At 37.7% G+C, this 19,649-nt stretch overlaps 1 protein-coding gene across 4 annotated transcripts in view; it reads left to right on the top strand.

Moving 5' to 3' along the window:
- Nucleotides 1-16,940, top strand: part of ESRRG (estrogen related receptor gamma) — a 359,449-nt gene extending 342,509 nt beyond the window's left edge. For all 4 annotated transcript variants that reach the window (XM_062490429.1, XM_062490430.1, XM_062490432.1 and 1 more), the window contains 2 exons: nt 5,320-5,589; nt 16,564-16,940. In XM_062490429.1, coding sequence (XP_062346413.1) covers nt 5,320-5,589; nt 16,564-16,808 — 515 coding nt within the window. In that variant the 3' untranslated portion in view covers nt 16,809-16,940. The remainder of the gene's footprint in view (nt 1-5,319; nt 5,590-16,563) is intronic.
- Nucleotides 16,941-19,649: the final 2,709 nt, after the last annotated feature.

The raw sequence follows: 19,649 nt of genomic DNA, 5'->3' as shown, positions 1-19,649 counted from the left end.
GGGCAGTCAGCCTATGAAGATTTCCTTTTGTAAATGTCTAGAAAACATTACATTGCCCTAGCAGAAATTTCACTGGTGAAATTTCCCTGGCCTTTGTTTACATCCCTGGAAGGCCGCTGAAGTTGCTGGATGGATCCAAGCACTTGGCTGAGTGTGTGCCAGGGGGGAGAGGAGGGCAGACTGACAGCTGTACATCTGAGAGTGCACTGGACACAAATCTGATCTTGAAATGGAGGTTCTTTGCATTCTCCTCAGTGCAGCCAGGACAAGCCTTTGGTCCACTGTTGGTTATTTGACCATGAGGCCATATACTCTCTAAATAAATATTCCAGGCTAAAATGATTTTTAAAAAATTATTTACAATATCAGTTTGTTCTTTTGACAATGGTGACTATACATAATTTTTGAAATTAGAAAAAAAAAAACCTGTGCTGGATACATCAGTACCCATAAAACATTTACAAAGAAGTTAATCTATCAAAATTAAGTGTAAATAACTTAAAATCCAACTCTTGATATTTCAACTGTGTAACTGTACTGCATCTGCAACACACTAGTGAACATGTCATGAGTAAGTGCAGCTTTGATTATAAAAAATGTAAATTAAGATATTTGAAGTACAAACCAGGGCAAGCAAGAGGAATATTTTACTCATAAAGATAAGGATCACACAAACAACTGGTAAAATAAATGGGAGGCAATTATCAGAAAAGGCAAGCAACTCCCAGATTTGCCAGCAATTTCATACCTGTTTTGATAAAACGTTCAGATTTCTAAACACATATCAGAGGGGGAGGGAAATTCAGTCACTGCAAAGTGAAATAAACTCTTGGAGTAGCCTGATTGAGCCATCACATCAAATGTTTGCAGATTAAAACAATGGTAAGTCCGGCCACTGTCTTCTTTTTTTGGCTAGTAGTTCTTGAAGTGGTGTGTGCAAGGCACAGATCTTACTTCTGCACTTGACCATCTGCAGCTGCTTCACTCTGGCCCCCAGTGAGTTAGTGTCCATGAGGTCCATCTTAATGAAGTAGAGGAAAGGGTTTCAGGAATATAAAAGATTTACCCTGCTTAGCATGGAGCTGTGTGCAATGTGAAATAGAGAGCAAGTGGTGCATGTGCTGATATTTGAAAAGATCTGTGGTTTAAACAGCCCCGTTGGAGAGGCTGTGAACTGTGTTTGGAGCTGGATTGGAGTGCTGAGAGCTGCAGAGTGCAGTCAGCTCAATGCCCCTTGTTCCTATAATAAAAATGGTAAGGCCTTTTTTCCTATTTATGTCTGCTTCCTTTGAGCTTTGGGCTTACTGGTATGCAAAAGGAAAAAAAAAAACAAAAAAACAAGCATATGTTCAGTTGCTCAATCAACCTTTTTTCTCAATCCACACTTAGTGATCTGAGTGAGTCATTACGGCATAATTACAATTTGAGTGTGATACACTGTTTGTAGAAAAGTATCTATTTTTAGCAGAAGAAACACTACAGTCCCTGAAAGGAGGGGAAAGAAAGGGAAAAAAGGAAGAAAATCTGTAACCAGCAAATCAAGGCTATTGTTAACTGATATTAGGAGACACCTCGTAGATTTACAATGCTTGCACTCAGCCACATAAAAACCACACTGAACAGAATGCCTACCAGGGGTTAAATTCATATGCCTGCACTGCAGCCTATTTCTGTCAACACTCAGCTCAGGAAATAAACATTTATGCTTTCTGAAATGAAAGTGTATTTTTGAAGACTAGCCGTCAGATATTTTTTGCCCTTCACACTTTCAAATGCTTAGCCTTTTTTGTAAGTTGACTGCAAAGTGCATCAGTTTGCTAGGCAAAGGGAAAAAAAAAAAATCTTGACAAGTGCCCATGGCATCATTGTCAAGCACATGAGCGTCTAGTGGAAGATGGCAGAAGGGTTGGCACAAAACATGCTTCCTTCAAGCTTCTTACCTCAGGGGTACCTGACTCTTGAGAAGCCTTTCAATCCTTCCAAATGACGTTATTGCAGGCTGTCATCTGGTTTATTTGGAGTGTGCTGTATGGCAGATAAACACGCTGTTTAACTGCAGGTCAAGGTGCGGAGTCATCCTGCCAGCAAACGCCTGAGATACATCAGATGGCACTGACTTGGGGAGGGAGATGGAGAGAGATCAAAGTTGTCACCAATATGGTATATGCTAAAGGGGGAGAAAGGTGCACAGCATTGTATTTTAAAATGTTATTACAAAGTTCTGCATTGAAATCAGTGACCTGCAAGACTCTGAAGGATTAAGGACCCATACAATGCTTGACAAAGTTCCAACCCGTGCCATCATGCATCCAAACCATCGGGGTGGTCTGGGCAGAGCTTGGAGATGGGACTGGAGAGGCCAATGCTGTTCAGAAGGCTGGAAGGGTCCCAGTTGGAGACTTTTAACAAAATAATTACAATTGAGTATGTAATATATCCCCTTGTCAGAGAACATGGTTGATGTGGGGGCTTCCCCTAACAAAAGCTCACAGACTCAGAGTTTGGCATGAAATAGGTGTAACCTTCTCCAAACAATTACAAATAAATCTCTGTATATAAATATATAAGCCTGTGTAATCTGTTATTTCTACTGTGATTTGTTGAACCCATATTAAAAGGCATTGCTGTGATACAAGAGACATGCTGGATGCTTTCACATTTTCTGAAAAAACAAAACAAAACCAGATTAATTACAACTTGATTCAGCTTTGCATTCCCACGAGAGACGCCTTTAAAAGTTAAAACATGCTTTCACTGAACAGGCTTTCAAGGGAAAGTTTCTTCGATCAGGAACAAAATAGCCATGTTGATTTATTATTGAAGAGTGGAACAGCATGCTTTATATTTGCCAGTTTTTCTATAATGTAAAAAATTTCTTATGATTTTTTATGTGTCATATAAAAACAACTGGTATATTTACTGTTCCAGAATGCAGATTTTTCAAGAGTGCAGTACAATAAATTATATCAACGTCCCATTTTCCCCCCTCACAGGGCATATGTAATTTTCTTTGACTGTGGCACACAATAAATGTTATTGAAACATAGTATTATTTCTTTTTAAGAAAATAAAACCAGGGCCACCAAACCTGCATGAAAATGGGTAAGTGAATAAAAGCAGGAAGTTGGGGAATTTTCAGGAAAAAAAAAAGAGAGAAATTGCAGGTTAAACTTTTTTTAATCAAAACAGATTTTATTGCCTTTTGCTTAATTAAACCTCTCAGAAGTGTGTGAAACATTGTTATACCTGAAAAATTGTTAATTTGTAAATCACAGGGACAAAAGGGCTCCACTGCAACTTTAGAGTTTCTATGCACGTAAATGTCAATAGAGTGCCTTCTCCATCATCAGCACTAAATTCACATTGATGCCTCTTTTCTTCTCTGTATTGATCCTTCCATGAGAACGTAGATTTGTATCTGTTAATTAATGCGTCCTGAAACAGCGTTTGTATTAATCAGGCAGATAAGAAAAATTGGATGCCTGCACCCTCATGACAACCGTAAAAGTGCTGGCCCTGATAAAATCGTGGATGGACCTCAATAAAAAAGTTCCTCCTTCCACTCAATAAACTAATCATCCTGCTTTTAATTATTCGGCAGAAAGATGTGTGGAGATTGGAGAATGTGTAAATCTATTTACTAACAGCAGTGTCTGGGAGGGAGAATGGGGCTGTCACAGGACGGTGCTGCAGGCTACATTCTCTGTCCATCTGCTGCTGCAGAAAAACTGGTTCTTGAAAGCCGGCAAGGAACAGAAATGTTGGAGCTAATTGAAATCATGAATTCCTCCCTATAACCTTTGAAATTATTATTTCTTCTCCATTTCCCTCTTATTTATTTTAATCACAGATGTGTTATTTTCCATTGTCACATCTTCAAGGCTTTCCTGTTGTTGTTGGATCAGGTTTTGTTGTTTTGTTTTGTTTTGTTTTTAAGGCAGAGAGCTATAGTTCTATCACAAGACTCAAAAGACAGTAAGAGAAAATGAAAACAAATAAGGAGGGAGAGAAAAATGAGAGAGAGAGCACATGCAGCCAGTTTTATGTTTCATTTTTTATGGATGCCTGGTGGTTTGGATGTGGGCTTTTTTATTGTATTAGTCTTGCTGCTTAGTGCTTATAGAGAAAATCTTGTTTGGAATAGACGCCTTGCAGATTTGCTAGTTTATGATATATTCTTGCATGACTGTAACTCTCGACTTTAAAAACAGAAAAATGCATTTAAGTGTAATTGAACGCCAAAAAAAATGTTCTTACAGCGGGAACCCTGTCAAAGGACATGTAAGCAACTCCATAAACAACTAAATGAAAGCCTCAGACATGCCTTAAGACCCTTTAAGAAAAGCTTGACTAATCCCCTTTGATGATTTTATTAAGTACTTGTGGTTGATGGTGCCAACTGGCAAACGGCTGCATTTCACCAACAGGCCAGGAAAATCACTTCCTCTCCCATATTGTTTTCTAGCACCTAATGTGATTGCGATATTAGCAGTTTGATACAATAAATTAACAGGTGCTGTAAACAAGTGTCTAAAAGGTAAGGCAGCAAAGATGTTTGCCCTTAGTGATCCTGTTAAGAAAGACAGCATGGGGGGGGGGGGGGGGGGGGCGGGAAGCAGAAGTTAAATTCATTAAGAGGTGTTTAATAAATTTGTGGCTGCCCTCACAAAAAGGATGGCGTGACTGCTATTCAGCTGGCAGTTCAGTGTGCCACCCTGTTATTTCAACAAGTGTAGTAGAGGCAGGAGCCAGGACAGAAGTGATTAGTGTCTTTTCTGAGAAGGGTGGGTGTTGCTTTGCTTCTTTTCCCTGAAGTTAAAGTTCACAAAGAATTTTTGTCTTTTTCATCCTTATCTTAATTCTATTAAAACATCAAATTTTCCCTTTTAATAAAATTTTCTATTTTTTTTTCCCTCCTAAATTATCCTTCTTTGGATTATGGTTGTGGTGGATAGAGGAAGCAAATCCCTGTTTCACGCATTTGGTTTTTACAACTAAGCACAAGTATTTCAGAACAAAGAAGATACCGTACAAGTCACAGATTGCAACTGCAGTACCCCACGAATTAATACTATTTTTACAGGAAGAGCATGCAAATTCCTCCTTGTTTAAAACTTTTCTTTTGATTACAAAACGATTGATTTTATATTGATTTACTTTCCTGTAGTACGATGAGGAGGAGACACACAAAAGCAGAAGGGAAAATAATAGAATGACAAGGTATATAAAAATAAATCAAAAAGAGGATCAAATTTCCAAATGTGCTTAATATTTTTCCTGTTTGTTTTTTTTTTTGTTTTTTTTTTTTTTCCTATTCAGGATTCTCCACTTTGTCTCTAGCTGACCAGATGAGCCTTCTGCAGAGTGCTTGGATGGAGATCTTGATTCTCGGTGTTGTATACCGGTCACTTTCATTTGAGGATGAGCTTGTATATGCTGAAGATTACATTATGGATGAAGACCAGTCCAAATTGGCAGGCCTTCTTGACCTTAACAATGCCATACTGCAGCTGGTAAAGAAATACAAGAGCATGAAGCTGGAGAAAGAAGAATTTGTCACCCTCAAAGCTATAGCACTTGCTAATTCAGGTTGGCAGAGTGGCATGACGGTTGCTACATTTTTAATGTCTTCCTTTCTTCCTTTCTTCCTTTCTTCCTTCCTTTCTTCCTTTCTTTCTTTCAAAATATTTTCTGTGTGCTGGTTTAAAACAGGATTTTAGAATAAGAAATTGCCCATCAGACTTTAAATTTAAAAGTCAACAAACAAAGCAGTTCAAATGAAGAACAACTTTCTGGTTCAAAGTAATTGTGGAATATGTTCCTAAGGGAGTGGAAAATATTCCACTGTATTATTTGGAGAGTGTTTTACAGGCAGAGATCCATTCAAATGAACATAGATGTCATTCTCCTAAATCCATTTCAGAATCCAGACAAGTCTAATCATTGCAATTAAAGGAAAAGAAAGGATGCTGGAGGAATAGACTGTATATTTTCTCTTCAGAGGGAGCTGCTGATTAATTTGATAGACTGAATTCTGGATATGGGAGGAGGAAGGAGATCCGTATTGAATCTCACAAGGACCACACCTTACCTTATGGATCCTTTGCATTTGTGAGGGTGCTTCTGCAAAAAATTATTACCTGTGCAGCTAGAGTTAAAAAATCTCAGAAAGAATTTTTCTTCTCTACATTTGAATTTAAAAGTGCTGAACCAGGGAATACTGTCAGATAAGTAAAAATCGTTTGTGCTTTGTTGTTTTTCTTTTTGTGTCTCCTTAATGCTTTATTGTGGTCTTAAGTCCCTTTTAGCATTTGCATAAAGTTCAAGATAGATCCCTCTTTAATGACGTGCCGATCATTAGATACCTGTGTGTCAATAACATGCTCTGATGCTATGTTCCATTGACAGTCACACCGTGCCCCTCCATCTGCTTTTGTTTTGACCCTATCTTTGAACTTTATCTTGGTTGCTGGCCAGTAGTTTTCCCTTTAATTACAAGAAGGAAACTGTCAATAAAATCTGTTAAATGGGATGCAATGAGTGGCTTGAATGGGCGGACGGCTATTTGTTCAAATTCTGCAGCATTCAAGGTATTGACAGTTTGTTTTCTGGGGCCATATGTGACGATCAATCTCAGGCTGGGCTCAGCCGCGCTGAAAAATGAAAAACCAGATTGCTTTTGCTTACTTGTGGATGACGACTTGTGATTTGGCGCGGTCCTAGTGAGATGAGACCTTCTGCCCAAATTGCCCCCCTGAGAGCCAGGACGCGTGACTGTTTTTAGAAATAATTTTTTAATTGATTTTGTAATTAACAGTTCATCTACAATATTGATGCATGAATCCTCAGATTGATAGGAGGGAAATTGTTTTCAACAATGAAGTTGTACTTTCCTATTTATCTTTGTAATGTGATTTAGCACTCTGCATTTTTAATTGGAAATATAATTCAAAAACATGCAAAGCCAAAATGCTTATTAGTTTCTTTGTAAAATATTCTCCACCCCACTAACTCTGCCCTTAATTTTAGAATATTATCTTATTCCAGATTAAACAAAATGCTGAAATGCCTCTCAGAGATCAAAATTATTCTTAATTGAAGATTTATTTATAATTTTTGACCATTGTAAATAGACACTTGAGGATGCTTTGCAGCTCCATGAAGGTTATTTCTCAAAATTGGTCATGCTTAATGATCAGAGCAAGAAAGTTATCTGCAATTAGGAGTCTAAATGGAGAAGGGCTTTTGTACTTATTTAAATTCTGCAATTCAAAGGGTGAATTAGAAATAGTCTGCAGTTTACTTGACAGAGAGGATGAAGGCTAGCATAGATGGATATGATGTTAAATACCACTCCAACCTTCCTCCCCACCCCCCCCCCCAAAAAAAAAAAAAAGATATGCAGTGTTTAAGTAATAATAAAAAATAACTGCTGCCAAAAAAAAAGTTTAGTCATACACTGTGCACAGAGTGTATCAAAATCATCTGTAGCTTCATTAACTTTGCTGGAAATTACAACCAGGATAATGTCAGAGATAAATACAGTTCAGCATACTAAAATTCAGTGAAAACATTTCCTTCCCTCATCTTAAGAGAAATAATTTTGCTGTCTTAAAATGAAACTGTTGCAAGGAGGAGTTAAAAACTAGCCCAGCCATTCCACTTCCCTTTCAACAGTGTTTCAGAAAGTGACATTCAGCATTTCAGCTTCAGATTGTGTATGCATAGGATACCAAAACTGTACCAGCTGTACCAGCTGTAGCCACACTAACCTGTAGATGTAAAATAGCACCTGTGGAATTACAGCCCATCATGTATGGGATACCAGGCCCTTAGTGTTTCAGTTTAAAAATGCTGTTAAAATTAAAATAAAATTTACATTGGTTTAAATCTTTTGGTCTTTTTTTAAATAGACAAAAGCAGAATAGCTTCATATAACTTTTCATAGAACTAGGAACTTGGTTAATGAAAATGTAGCTGTATAAAAAAACTAAAATGCCATTAGAAAAATCAACCAGTAGCAATTCACATTTTAATGTATTTTTATTGCTACTTCTGCTTTCTTCCACTGTTTATTTTCCAGTTTAAAATATATTAGCCTTTTTATAGCTGTGAAGAGTCTAATAAGAAATCTTGGATGTTTCAGATATTTTTGCCATATCCACACTGTCTAGAAAGATTCCCAGGTTCACTCTACTATAAACAATAGACAAAGATGGTTTTATATCTCCGTATCTGTGTTAGTGATTTATGATACAGTGTCATAGTACTTTCCCTGCTGGTGTTTGGAGGCAGGAAAAAGAAATTGTAGATTGTCTTCATATCGATTGTATTTTGTTTGAATAAATAGCACAAGCTTTGTTTTGGCCAACAAATCTCAGTAGCGTGAGCATTAGAACGCAGATTTTGCTTTAGGTCTACAGAGCCCATTTTTGCAGTGCTGGAACTGAGATAATCCTGCCATTTGGTCCCTAAAAGGTGGGGAGGAGTAGCAGTTTTTCAGGAAGATTCTCTGACAGCCACTATCAAATGTTCCCCATGCAGGGCTGGCAGTGCCACACCAACTTCCATAAATTTCCAGAAATGCAAGATGTGGCTACGTTGTAGATTGTCACTGGTTTCAAACTGAGTGCATATAGACTCTGAGAAGTTTAAATACACACATAAGAGCACAACACTGAAATGTATAGACATTTCAGTCTTGCGTATGTTAAGTTTGTACAGGCATGATTTCAACAGTTACGTTTAATATATAAATACAGAATTTATCAGGTTAGATTTAACCATCTGCATTGATTTGTTAGTAATTAACACAGCCTTTATACTTCAGAGAAGTCACTCTTTCCTTGGCATTGTCCTTGTCCTGACAGTATCATGAGTTCCTCCCTTCTTTCCCTGCCTTCTGTACACAAAATCCAGGAGGTACCTGGAAGCTGCAGGACGCGACTGCCCCGCGTTCCGCCTCACACCGCCCAAATGAGGCAAGCTGGCACCAATGAGCACTTTGTTTACCCACGCAGAAAATCAGCTTTGAATGGTTTCCAAAACATGCATGTACCAATTACTTCCTCGTGTGTAAGGGAAGGTGAAATATTTGCAAAATATGCTTGAAGTGTACACAAGTGTAGGCACGCACATGGGAACGCTCCAGCACGGAAAAGAGGAAAAGATGAGCTGCTTATCTCTTCCATGCTAGGACGTATTCTTGTGTATTGAGTAACATAATACTAAACAGGGAGTTGCAGGTGAGCAGTTTTTTGAAATTGGCTGATCAGTAAGGACTAAACTGGGCCTCCAGAACAAATGTTGCGGAACTGTCACAACTGAGAGCAGAATTTAAAGAGAAGCTCAGTTCCTACCTAAGACCTAATGTAAGGAGCTGGAGTGTCAAAATACATCAGCACATTTGAAAATCTGATCTCAGTGCATGTGCTTAATAGGCTGCTGGCATCTTGAAAAACCTGACCCAAATGTGGATGCTAGGCACTTAAAAGTACCACCTCACACACTGCTGAAAATTTAATCTTAAATGCTAATACTGGCTGTGTAGCCTGTACCACAAGAAGGAGAAGAGGACTTCTGCTCAGCCTCACATTTCTGGTCTCTGATATTAACTCTCTTAAAAAAAAAAAAATTAAATAGCCCTTTCAGTACAGAAGGAGTGTGAACCAAAAAGTACCTTTTCATTTTAGCATAATAAAGTGCAGATCAATATTGGTGCCAGTAAAGTTACACTATCATCTCATCCTGATAAAAAACTAGTAAGCTCTTATAAGTTTTTTAGTTTTCTAGACACAGTATACTCAGAGCACTATCATCATTATATATAGGCTATCACCATTATATGATATTGTCATAATAGAAGTTAATTGGTAGAGCCCAGTAAATCACTTACTCCACAGGACAACATCTTATTCCCAGTATATGTCACAACACGCTGTATTTCATTTCTAGTAATGTCCATTTTTTAAATTTTGTTTTATGTAGTAGTCTTGTTAATGTTTGAATTCATTATTAAGATGTATCTTGACTGGGCATAGATAGATATATATATATAGATGCACACACACATAGCAGTGTGTTGAGGGTGTGCTACCAGTCTTTATTCTGACAAATATAAATAGCAAGGTCTTAACTCTTTTATCTAGTTTTGTAGAGAGAATAGTGCAGCATAGAAACAAATTGTTAGGAAAGTCAGTGTTTTCATGTTGCTTGCAAACAGTTTATTCATCATATTCCATTTTCTTGTAATCAAAGAGATGACACCCACAATTCTTAGAGAAATTAAATAACTCTGTTACCAGTTACTTAATGCTGGCATTAGCAAATGGCAGCTGAGTTAATCAGTGGTTAATTAATAGTTAATCAGGGGTTAATATTTTTTTTCTTTTTTTTTTCTGGAAGCTACTCTAGTAGCTGAGTAGCTTGGACCTATTCCTCACTTAGGGAATAAGCAGATAGTATTTACATGTTAGAAGCATGAGTCACAAAGGGCAAGAAGCAAGGCCAAACTTAGTTGCCCTCAGTGTTAATTGTAGTAATTTCTTACATCTTAAATAAATCTTGTATCTTAAATAAGAAGTGTCTTGAAGTCTTCATTCAACATTTTCTTTTAGTTGGTGTCTCACCCCCCAGCTCCATCATTCATGTTCCCATTTTCCAGGCTTTTATTAGCCTTATGGTGTAGAGTCTTGAACCGGTTCATAGTGTGCTGTTTGTTCTGCTTTGAGGCAATTATTCCTGTATTTATTGCCCTCACTACCTCTCCTAGTGGAAAATAAGCCATTCCAGGAATAAAAAAGAAAATGTTGGTTTACTATGTTGAAACTTCCTTTCGCCAGTGGTTTTAGTTTATTGCTAATCCAGTTAGTGCCAGAAATAAGGTCCCCACTCTGTGAAATAATTTCTTTTCTTACACGCCTTCATTTGCTACTGAGTTTTAAAAACTGTTTTGAGACCAGTTTTTATCTCTTCTGGAAAGTAGGCTAAACCAGGGCAGTCCAGACTAAGGCCTCGCTCACTAAAATCAATCACACAAGCCTTTGTTTTTGGTTTTCACTGCCTATAATTCCTATGGACAAGGAATTCTTAATTTATTCCTCTTTCAGTTTCGGCATCTATTCCGATTGAAGTGCCTGTTTCCAATAGAACACTCCAGATATCAGACCATTTTTGCCACATTCTTTTGTAAGGGCAAATACTCTGTTTCTCTCTGTGCTTGTCTCTTAGCCTAACCGTGGAGGTCCCAGCAAATAGTTCTACTCAGGAAAAACAGGCAGGTCAAAATGAAGTATATTTGTTTACCCAACACAGGGTCAAAAGGGCCAAAGTAAGTGGCTGGGGTAATTCCAGTTCTGGATGGAAAAAAAAACAGGGATTCTTGCTGGATGAGGTAACCAAGAACCTGGTTTGATTTGCAATTGGTAATTTCCATGGGGTGCTTCTGAAAAGCAGCATGCTTTTCAAAATGTCACCGTGTTGTGTTTCTCATAAAAGTATACAGAAACACAATGTGGGCAAGCACTTTGTGTCCTTGTGTAATTCTGGTGTGTGTTTCAGGGGAGAGAAAGGGGTTCTGTAGCTCTGAGAACAATTCGCCCATTAATAAACACTGCAGTGGGTTTTGTGGTGGTTTTGGATTGGCAGTACAGTCTAGACAAAAAAATATTTTATCTGAGACATACTCAGGATTTTTTTCATCATTACATAAAGCAAAAACCATTTTGCTTTTTGTTCTTAATCTTGATCCCATCCAGTTCTTCCAGGATCCTATAGCTTTCTAAAGAGATTTCTCCAGATTGAGTTTGTGAACTGCTCAGCTGTATGGAATCAGAAACATCACAGCAGTTGCTGTATTTCAAGTACTTATTGGTATCTACATCTCCAATGTGGTTTACCAGCATCTGAATGTGTGTCTTCACTGCTGCATGCTCCCTGCTGCTTGATTCACTGTCCTGTTTTCTTTTTGCTGTCTGAATTTTCTGACATGACAAAACACTTCACTTAAGACCTCTGGTTTTCTTCCACTTCTGAGTGATGTTATATACAAAATATATAGATACCAGCCTTTAGCTTTCCTCAAAACAAGGTTTTGAGATGTTTCCTTGCCCTTAGTTCAGGTGCTTTCCAAATTCTAGCTAGTTGTCACCCTTTGTGATGTGTTCTAAATGATTCCTGGGTAGCTGGATGTTTGTTTGCTGCATTTGAGATGAAGCTTGAATTTTAAATGAGGTAGATTGTAATCTGAGTTTCTGTCTGGACCTTGAGGTGTTTTTCTTGAATGAGAACTCCAGTTTTCTCCTATTTCTGTGCAATGATCTGATAATCAACTAATCAGAAGAGCTACAATTCTATTTTCCCATCCTGTGATGGTGAAAGAAAGCATTTGCAAGGATAGAATGAGACTCTCCAAGCAGATCTCAATGATTCCATGTCCTCATTTGTTGATCTCACTCTCTCCCATGGGCAGCTTTGATCAGGAACAATTTCTTCCCTGCCAGGGAAATCCCATGTTCTCAGCAGTTGTATCAACAAGTCATGTGTTTGTCCATCTTCAGTTTCACCAGCCTGGTATCATCAGTTTTTGCAGGGCATTTACCACCAAAGTCTGCTGTCTTTCAAATGACACTTTGAAATTACCCTGTTTAATTTTGTTATTTATATAGGTACTGGTTTTTAAGTGTGCTACATCTGGCTGTAAGTTTCCTCTGGATGTTACCTGTGTGGGATGTAATTGCAAATTATTCAGACTGCCTGCAAAGCCACTTATAAAAAAAAACCTCAAACCAACCCATAAACAAAAAGGTTTTTCATGGTATAGGAAGAACATCCAAACTCACTTATAAGGCAGTTTCATATTTTTTGTGGAATTCTTCCTTCACTTCTAGATTGTCACACAAATTTTCTGTGTTTCCTTAAATTACAGTGGTTCTTGATGTCCATTGGTAAGGACTGGGTTTATCCCAATACATATATTTAGCAATGAGTCAGCCTGCTCTGAATTCACTTCTACATCTGTCAGTCTGTAGTTACTGAAAAAATTTCTCTCTTATATTTTTTTTCCTCTTTTCCCCTTGGCTAGGTCAGCATTTTCAACCATTTTCCTTATTTTCAAAGGCTTAGACCTCAGGGATTAAGATCTACATTTGTTTAATATCGGGAATAAAGTAGAAGTTCCAGAATACAAGGCTAAAACTTAAAGAAGGATTTTTGTAGAGATTAATATTTTCCTGAGCAATCTGCAAGCTGAATCATGATCTAATTAAATAGCACAGATTTATTGAGTTTGCATTTAAACATTGGCAGACCCCAGAATGAGTACAGCTGAAATGAGTTGGAATCTTTTCTGTAAATGGGGAGTTAAATTATCATAGTAATTTGATTACATAATTTTTAAATCTTTCAAGCTAAATCACCATTTTAAAAGAACAGTTTGAAGTCTTAATCACCATTGGAAGTGCCCCTCTCTCTGCTGCTCTGCTGTTTTTTCTTACCCCATTCCTTGTGACCAAATCTGTTCCCCAGGGCACAGCTTCCTGAACTGCTCCATGAACAACCATTTTGGGGTGGAGAGCTGGCTGGTCATATTCTTCTCAGCTACTAAATTAATTTCAAAGATAGCAACAAATCCATTAAATGCTTTAGTACTATTACTTATCCATGTAAATAATTGCCCTGTTTACCAGAGGGATGGTACACAATCACCCCTGCAAGGAGAGGGTAAAAGCCCTTGTGTTTGGATGTTTTTCACACAGTGGAAGTGTTTAAAAGCACAAAATGTAATAGCTGTGTCAGAGGGCAGGTTTTGATTCCTTTCTGGGGGGTGTTCTTTTCCCTCCTCACTCATTTTCATTGTAAGTAATATGGAGAGTATAGATAATGCTACAGGCTGAATTGCTCTCCAAACTGCAAAGTTAAACATCTTAGGTAAGTTTCACCTCTGCATGAAAAATACATTTAGTCTGGACTCCATCCATCTACTTGCAAACTTATGGTTACTCTTACAAGTGCTGAGTATGGGAAAAAACAGGCCAGTTTTTTAGTGGGTTAAAAACTAAAGCTTTATATTCTCCAGAAAAGACCTGTCTCTTTATGCAGTATGGTATTAGGGGGAAAAAGAAAAAAAAAAAAAGAGAGAACAGTCACTCTTTAGGGCTCATCAAGGATTTGTTGCAGATAAAATGCTCCTGTTTGGTTCCCCAGCAAATCTGGCCTTGGCATTGTGGATCTGGGGAGAGGAGAAAAAGGTGTGTATTTTCTGCACAAACAGTACATGGTTTATGGAAAAATTACTTGGAGTAGCAGATCATGTGTTCTGTAGCCCAGCAGTGAATATCCGAGCACTTGGTAAGGAGTTAGGGAGTAAAGACAGCAGTGTTTTTGGAGATTGCATTCTAAATTAAGCCTGGTGGCTGGACACTGTGCTTAAGACATCAGTCACGTCTGTATGTGTGTGTTAGCATGTCTGTATCGATTACATCTGTTTGTAGGACACAGAATTCAGGGCTTTTCTCTTATTGACACAGAGTTACTGAATAGAATTACCATATTAGAAAACTATCAAAAATGTATGGATTCGGGGAATGGTCTCACATTAATTAGAGCTAAATTTTGCTAGGAGTAATATTTGCCTGTCATCTTTTTCAGAATGTTGTAGCCTTCTTTATCCCTAAGAGAGAGATTTCTGTGTCTGTGCTTGATGTGCAGCATCACATCCCAGCAGTGTATGTCTTAGCTGCATGCTTCTTAGAGCATGTATTCACTAAGACTCAGAATTATTAAACATGTAAAATTCCCATAGGACTCCATTATGTGTAATTAACAGATAAACTGTCATCAGAATCAATAAAACGTGCTAAATGATCCAAACTTGTATATAATTAAGTGTCTGTTTTAGAGTGGGAGCCGTAACTTTTTTTTTTTTTCTTTTCAATTTGCACATTTGTTGTGACAATAAGAGCTGGAACACTTTTTGTTAACCTGTTACTTACTGGTTTGTGTTTCAGTTCATGTGTTTGTATTTGAAAGGAGACGTATTTACTATATGACCTAATTATCTGAGGAAACAGTTCCATGTCAGCTTTTAGGAAATTAATCTTAGATGCATCTTAATTCTTTGAAAGTAATTTAGATATTTGAAGCACGTGCAAAACTTGATGTCGAATCATCAACAAGGCTCTGTCAAATACTGATCCAGAGCATCAGACTGCTGGTAACAGGGCATGGAAATGGTGACAGAAGTGGGTTCTTCATCCAGCTCCCCAGTTCTTATTCTGTCTGGGAACAGGAGCTTTGTTCCAAACCCAAAAATTAGGATGCAAAGCAGTGTTATATTGAGTTTTCAAAGATAAACTTTAATTGTTCCATGTCCCAGTTTCACCCTGAGCAGAGCTTGAAGGCTTGTACCCCCTTCCAGCAGTTGTATTTTCATGTGGTGTTTTATTGGCTCTGTAAGTCTGTTGACCATCCCAATTTTGGTATCTGATAGGGGCTGTTTGGTGGCCTCTTTCACCTACAACTGTTTTTTCTTTGCTTGCATTCACCTCACTTTGGACCACATCAGGGTTTCTTTGGCATTTATGACTACATAAAAGAGAATTAGGGCTGTTCATCCAAAGTAATCTCAGCATGGTCCAGTAACTGCATGTTCTCAGGGATATCTTCGCTTTCTGTATCTATCCAGTTGAGGGGTTTACAGTTATTTCAGTTAGATATTTTCTCTTTATTTCACACTTCCATTGCTTTAATCTTTTTGGGTCATGTAGCAGTTTAGTTTAGTTCCTGGTGTGTGTTGCATCTGGGCCTGTCACTCAATACTTACACCACCAAGGCATCTCACCTGCAAAGGTGCAGGGCAAGGTGTTTGCTTTGAGTGTTTTATAAAAAATGCAGAACCCCAACACTAACAAGATAAAGTGCTGTCTGTGGGGGTGGAAAGAAGGATTACACCTTCCAGGAGATGTTAGCTTCACCGAACAAAAGTGTTCAGGAACATGCTAAGTGTTGCCTGTCTACCTGAATATGCCTGAGGGAGAAAACAATTGCTAAACCTATCAGGAAATCCCTTCAAACCAGCATTTCCCTCGTATTGCTGCAGTAGTCCTAATCCCACAGTAGGAGTTTCTGAGTACTGATGATGTCCATGGCTTCCAAGTGGGCAGCCTTGGAACCTGACACAGAATTTTGCTGAGCTTTTCCACTGCAGGGCATCCTTGCTTTATCCTTATTTCCCTGATAAAATGTAGCCCTCCATTCCTTCAGCCCCTTGGCACTGTCATTCCTTCAAAGCAGTAACCATACAGATGGTTTAGGGAGCACCAAGAGTGACTGTTCCACTTGTTTGAGGAGGATGAGAAGAATTACTTACCCAGGAGTTAATTGTACATTTGTAGCTCCTCAGCATTTCCATACACTTTCCAAAAGGTCAGTACAGAAATTAATGGCCAATTATCTTCCGTTTGTGAAAGAGGACGGGAAGAACCAGTGAAAGTGTCATGCAGCCATAGTGTTATCAAACTCCTGACACATCAGACTGAAACCTCGTGTTGCTTCTTTGTTTTGCAGACTCAATGCACATAGAGGATGTTGAGGCAGTGCAGAAACTTCAGGATGTCCTACATGAGGCTCTGCAGGATTACGAGGCCGGGCAGCACATGGAAGATCCTCGTCGTGCAGGCAAGATGTTGATGACTCTCCCGCTTCTGAGGCAAACCTCCACCAAGGCTGTGCAGCATTTCTACAACATCAAACTGGAAGGCAAAGTCCCCATGCACAAACTTTTTTTGGAAATGCTGGAGGCCAAGGTCTGACTAAAGCATCATGGGCATCCCCATCATGCACGTTTTAAAAAAAAAAAATAAAAAAGAAAAAAAAAAGGGAAAATAAACAGGATAATAATGGCAAAGAAACTTAGTGTTTAATTAAGGAAAAAAATGACTAAATGACTGCACTGATATTTAGCAGCAAGACTGTGAAGCAGCTTTCAACTTTTTCTTCTGTGTCTTTCTGATGCAGTTTTTTCTTTTCCTTTTCCTTTTCTCCCTTTTCCTTTCTGTTCTTTCCTTTCCTTTTTTCCTTTTTCTCTTTATTTTTTTTTCCTTTGCTGCTGAACTTTTTAAAAGAGGTCTCTAATTGAAGAGAGATGGAAGCCAGGCCTGCCAAAGGATGGAAATCCATAATATGGATGCCAGTGAACTTATTATGAACCATACTGTCCCCAATGACAAAGGAATCAAAGAGAGAAGCACCGTACCTAGCAGTACAGTACAACACGATGAACTGACTGAATGCAGTATTAGATTTCATAGGAGCAGTCTCTAATTAGACGACTAAAGCGACGATGCATCGGCTGCTTCTTATCATTGCATTTTCCATCTAGATCAGTTACAGCCATTTGATTCCTTAATTGTTTTTTCAAGTCTTCCAGATATTTCTTAGGTTAGCTACGATGTAACTTTTTCAGGGAATAGTTTAAGCTTTATTCATTCATGCAATACTAAAGAGAAAGAAATACTGCATTTTTGTGCTGGCTTGAACAATGATGAACAATAATGAAGGACAAATGAATCCTGAAGGAAGATTTTTTTAAATGTTTTGTTTCTTCTTACTAATGGAGATTTTTTTGTACCAGCTTTACCAGTTTTCAGCCATTTATTAATGTGGGAATTTATCTTACTAAAGCAATAGTCGAAGGGAAGGTGCATATTATCACGGATGCAATTTATGTTGTGTGCCAGTCTGGTCCAAAACATCCAGTTTCTTAACATGAGCTCCAGTTTATAACTAAATGTTCACTGACTCAAAGGATTAGATTACACCTGCAGTATATCCGAGTAGTCTGCCATATAAATGCTCCATGTCAAATACCAATCCGTAACGGTGTTAGGAGACAGCGGCTGCGCAGGGGCGCGGTCGCGGAGTGATTTCTAACTGCTTCAGTTGCAAATGAACAGATACGACTGCCTGTTTGCTAAATTGTAACCTCACATGCAGAAAAACCCTATGAACCAATAGTAGCTTAGAGGCCTTGAGGCAAATGCCGCCATTTGCAAAATTAAGAAATCAGAGTAGTAGACTTCTGACCAAATTGAAGAATTTTAACACTTCTATACCTTATTTATTGATTTAGATTTTCGTTTGTAAATGGCGATCTTTAACAAGTAGCTAAACCAGTATATGTGCTTTTCAACCAGTATTGTCACAGCATGAAAGTCAGTCAGTTTCAAGACTGTTACGAGGTGTAATCTAATGTATAAACCGATTAGATGCCCCCAGAAAACTACAGTCGCTAAATAACCAATAAATAATAACCTCCATCAAATGCTATACCAATGTACCAGTGTTAGTAGCTGCTCCCTGTACTATGTGAACATCCTTATTCTATGTACACAGATGTAATTAAAATTGTAATCCTAACAAACAAAAGAAATGTAGTTCAGCTTTTCAATGTTTCATGTTTGCTGTGCTTTTCTGAATTTTTATGTTGCATTCAAAGACTGTTGTCTTGTTCTTCTTGTGGTGTTTGGATTCTTGTGGTGTGTGCTTATAGACACAGGGTAGAATTAGAGACAATATTGGATGTACAATTCCTCAGGAGACTACAGTAGTATATTCTATTCCTTACCGGTAATAAAGTTCTTCCTAGTAATAATTAAGAGATCGAAACTCCAAACAAATACTCGTTATGAACAGATACACACTGAAATCATAATATTTTCAAAACAAGGGATAATTTCTGTAACAGTTTATTATAGAATACCAATGTATAGCTTAGAAATAAAACTTTGAATATTTCAAGATTATAGATAAGTCTAATTTTTAAATGCTGTAAATATAGCTTTTATTCAATCATCTCTCAGATGTTGTTATTAACTCGCTCTGTGTTGTTGCAAAACTTTTTTGGTGCGGACAAGTTTCCAAAACTATTGCTACGTTGTGTGCTTTAAACAAAATAACAATGGGCCGATGCTGTCTCGGCCTCATGCTAGGAAAAAACAAAAACAACAAAAAAAAAACAAACAAAAAAAAAACCTGTGTATCTATCATTAGCTATATGGGACTATATTGTAGATTGTGTTTTCTCAGTAGAGAAGTGACTGTAGTGTGATTCTAGGTAAATCATCATTAGCAATTCATTCAGATGGTCAATAACTTGAAATTTATAGCTGTGATAGGAGTTCAGAAATTGGCACATCCCTTTTGAAAAATGTCAAAAAAAGAAATACAACTCCTGGGAAAAAGGTGCTGATTCTATAAGATTATTTATATATGTAAGAGTGCAAAAAAAAAAAAAAAGTTTATTTTCCAGAAAGTTTGTGCAGGGTTTAAGTTGCTACTGTTCAAGTACACTATATATATATAAATATATAATATAAATATTGTTTTTGCTGTATCACATTAAAGAACTTGGGCTTCAGGGTCAAAAGCCAATCAACTAGAAGTATACAAAGAAACACAAAAAATGGAGATGTGTTAAAGGCACACGGTGCAAACTTTAGTTTTCATTTTCTGTAATTTTTTGGAGCTGCAAAAGAACAAGTATCTCAAGACTGTAAAACCATTACCTGAAACTTAGCTAAAAAAACTTCACGGGCTTTATAATGTTGTTCATCTTAAACCTTGCTGGAGAAGAGTTCTTTCAAGACCACTTA

This window comes from Cinclus cinclus, chromosome 3, assembly GCF_963662255.1.
Source record: "Cinclus cinclus chromosome 3, bCinCin1.1, whole genome shotgun sequence".
Lineage (NCBI taxonomy): Eukaryota > Metazoa > Chordata > Aves > Passeriformes > Cinclidae > Cinclus > Cinclus cinclus.
The sequence above is the reverse complement of the archived record's forward strand: the minus strand, read 5'-3'. Positions and strand labels throughout refer to the sequence as shown.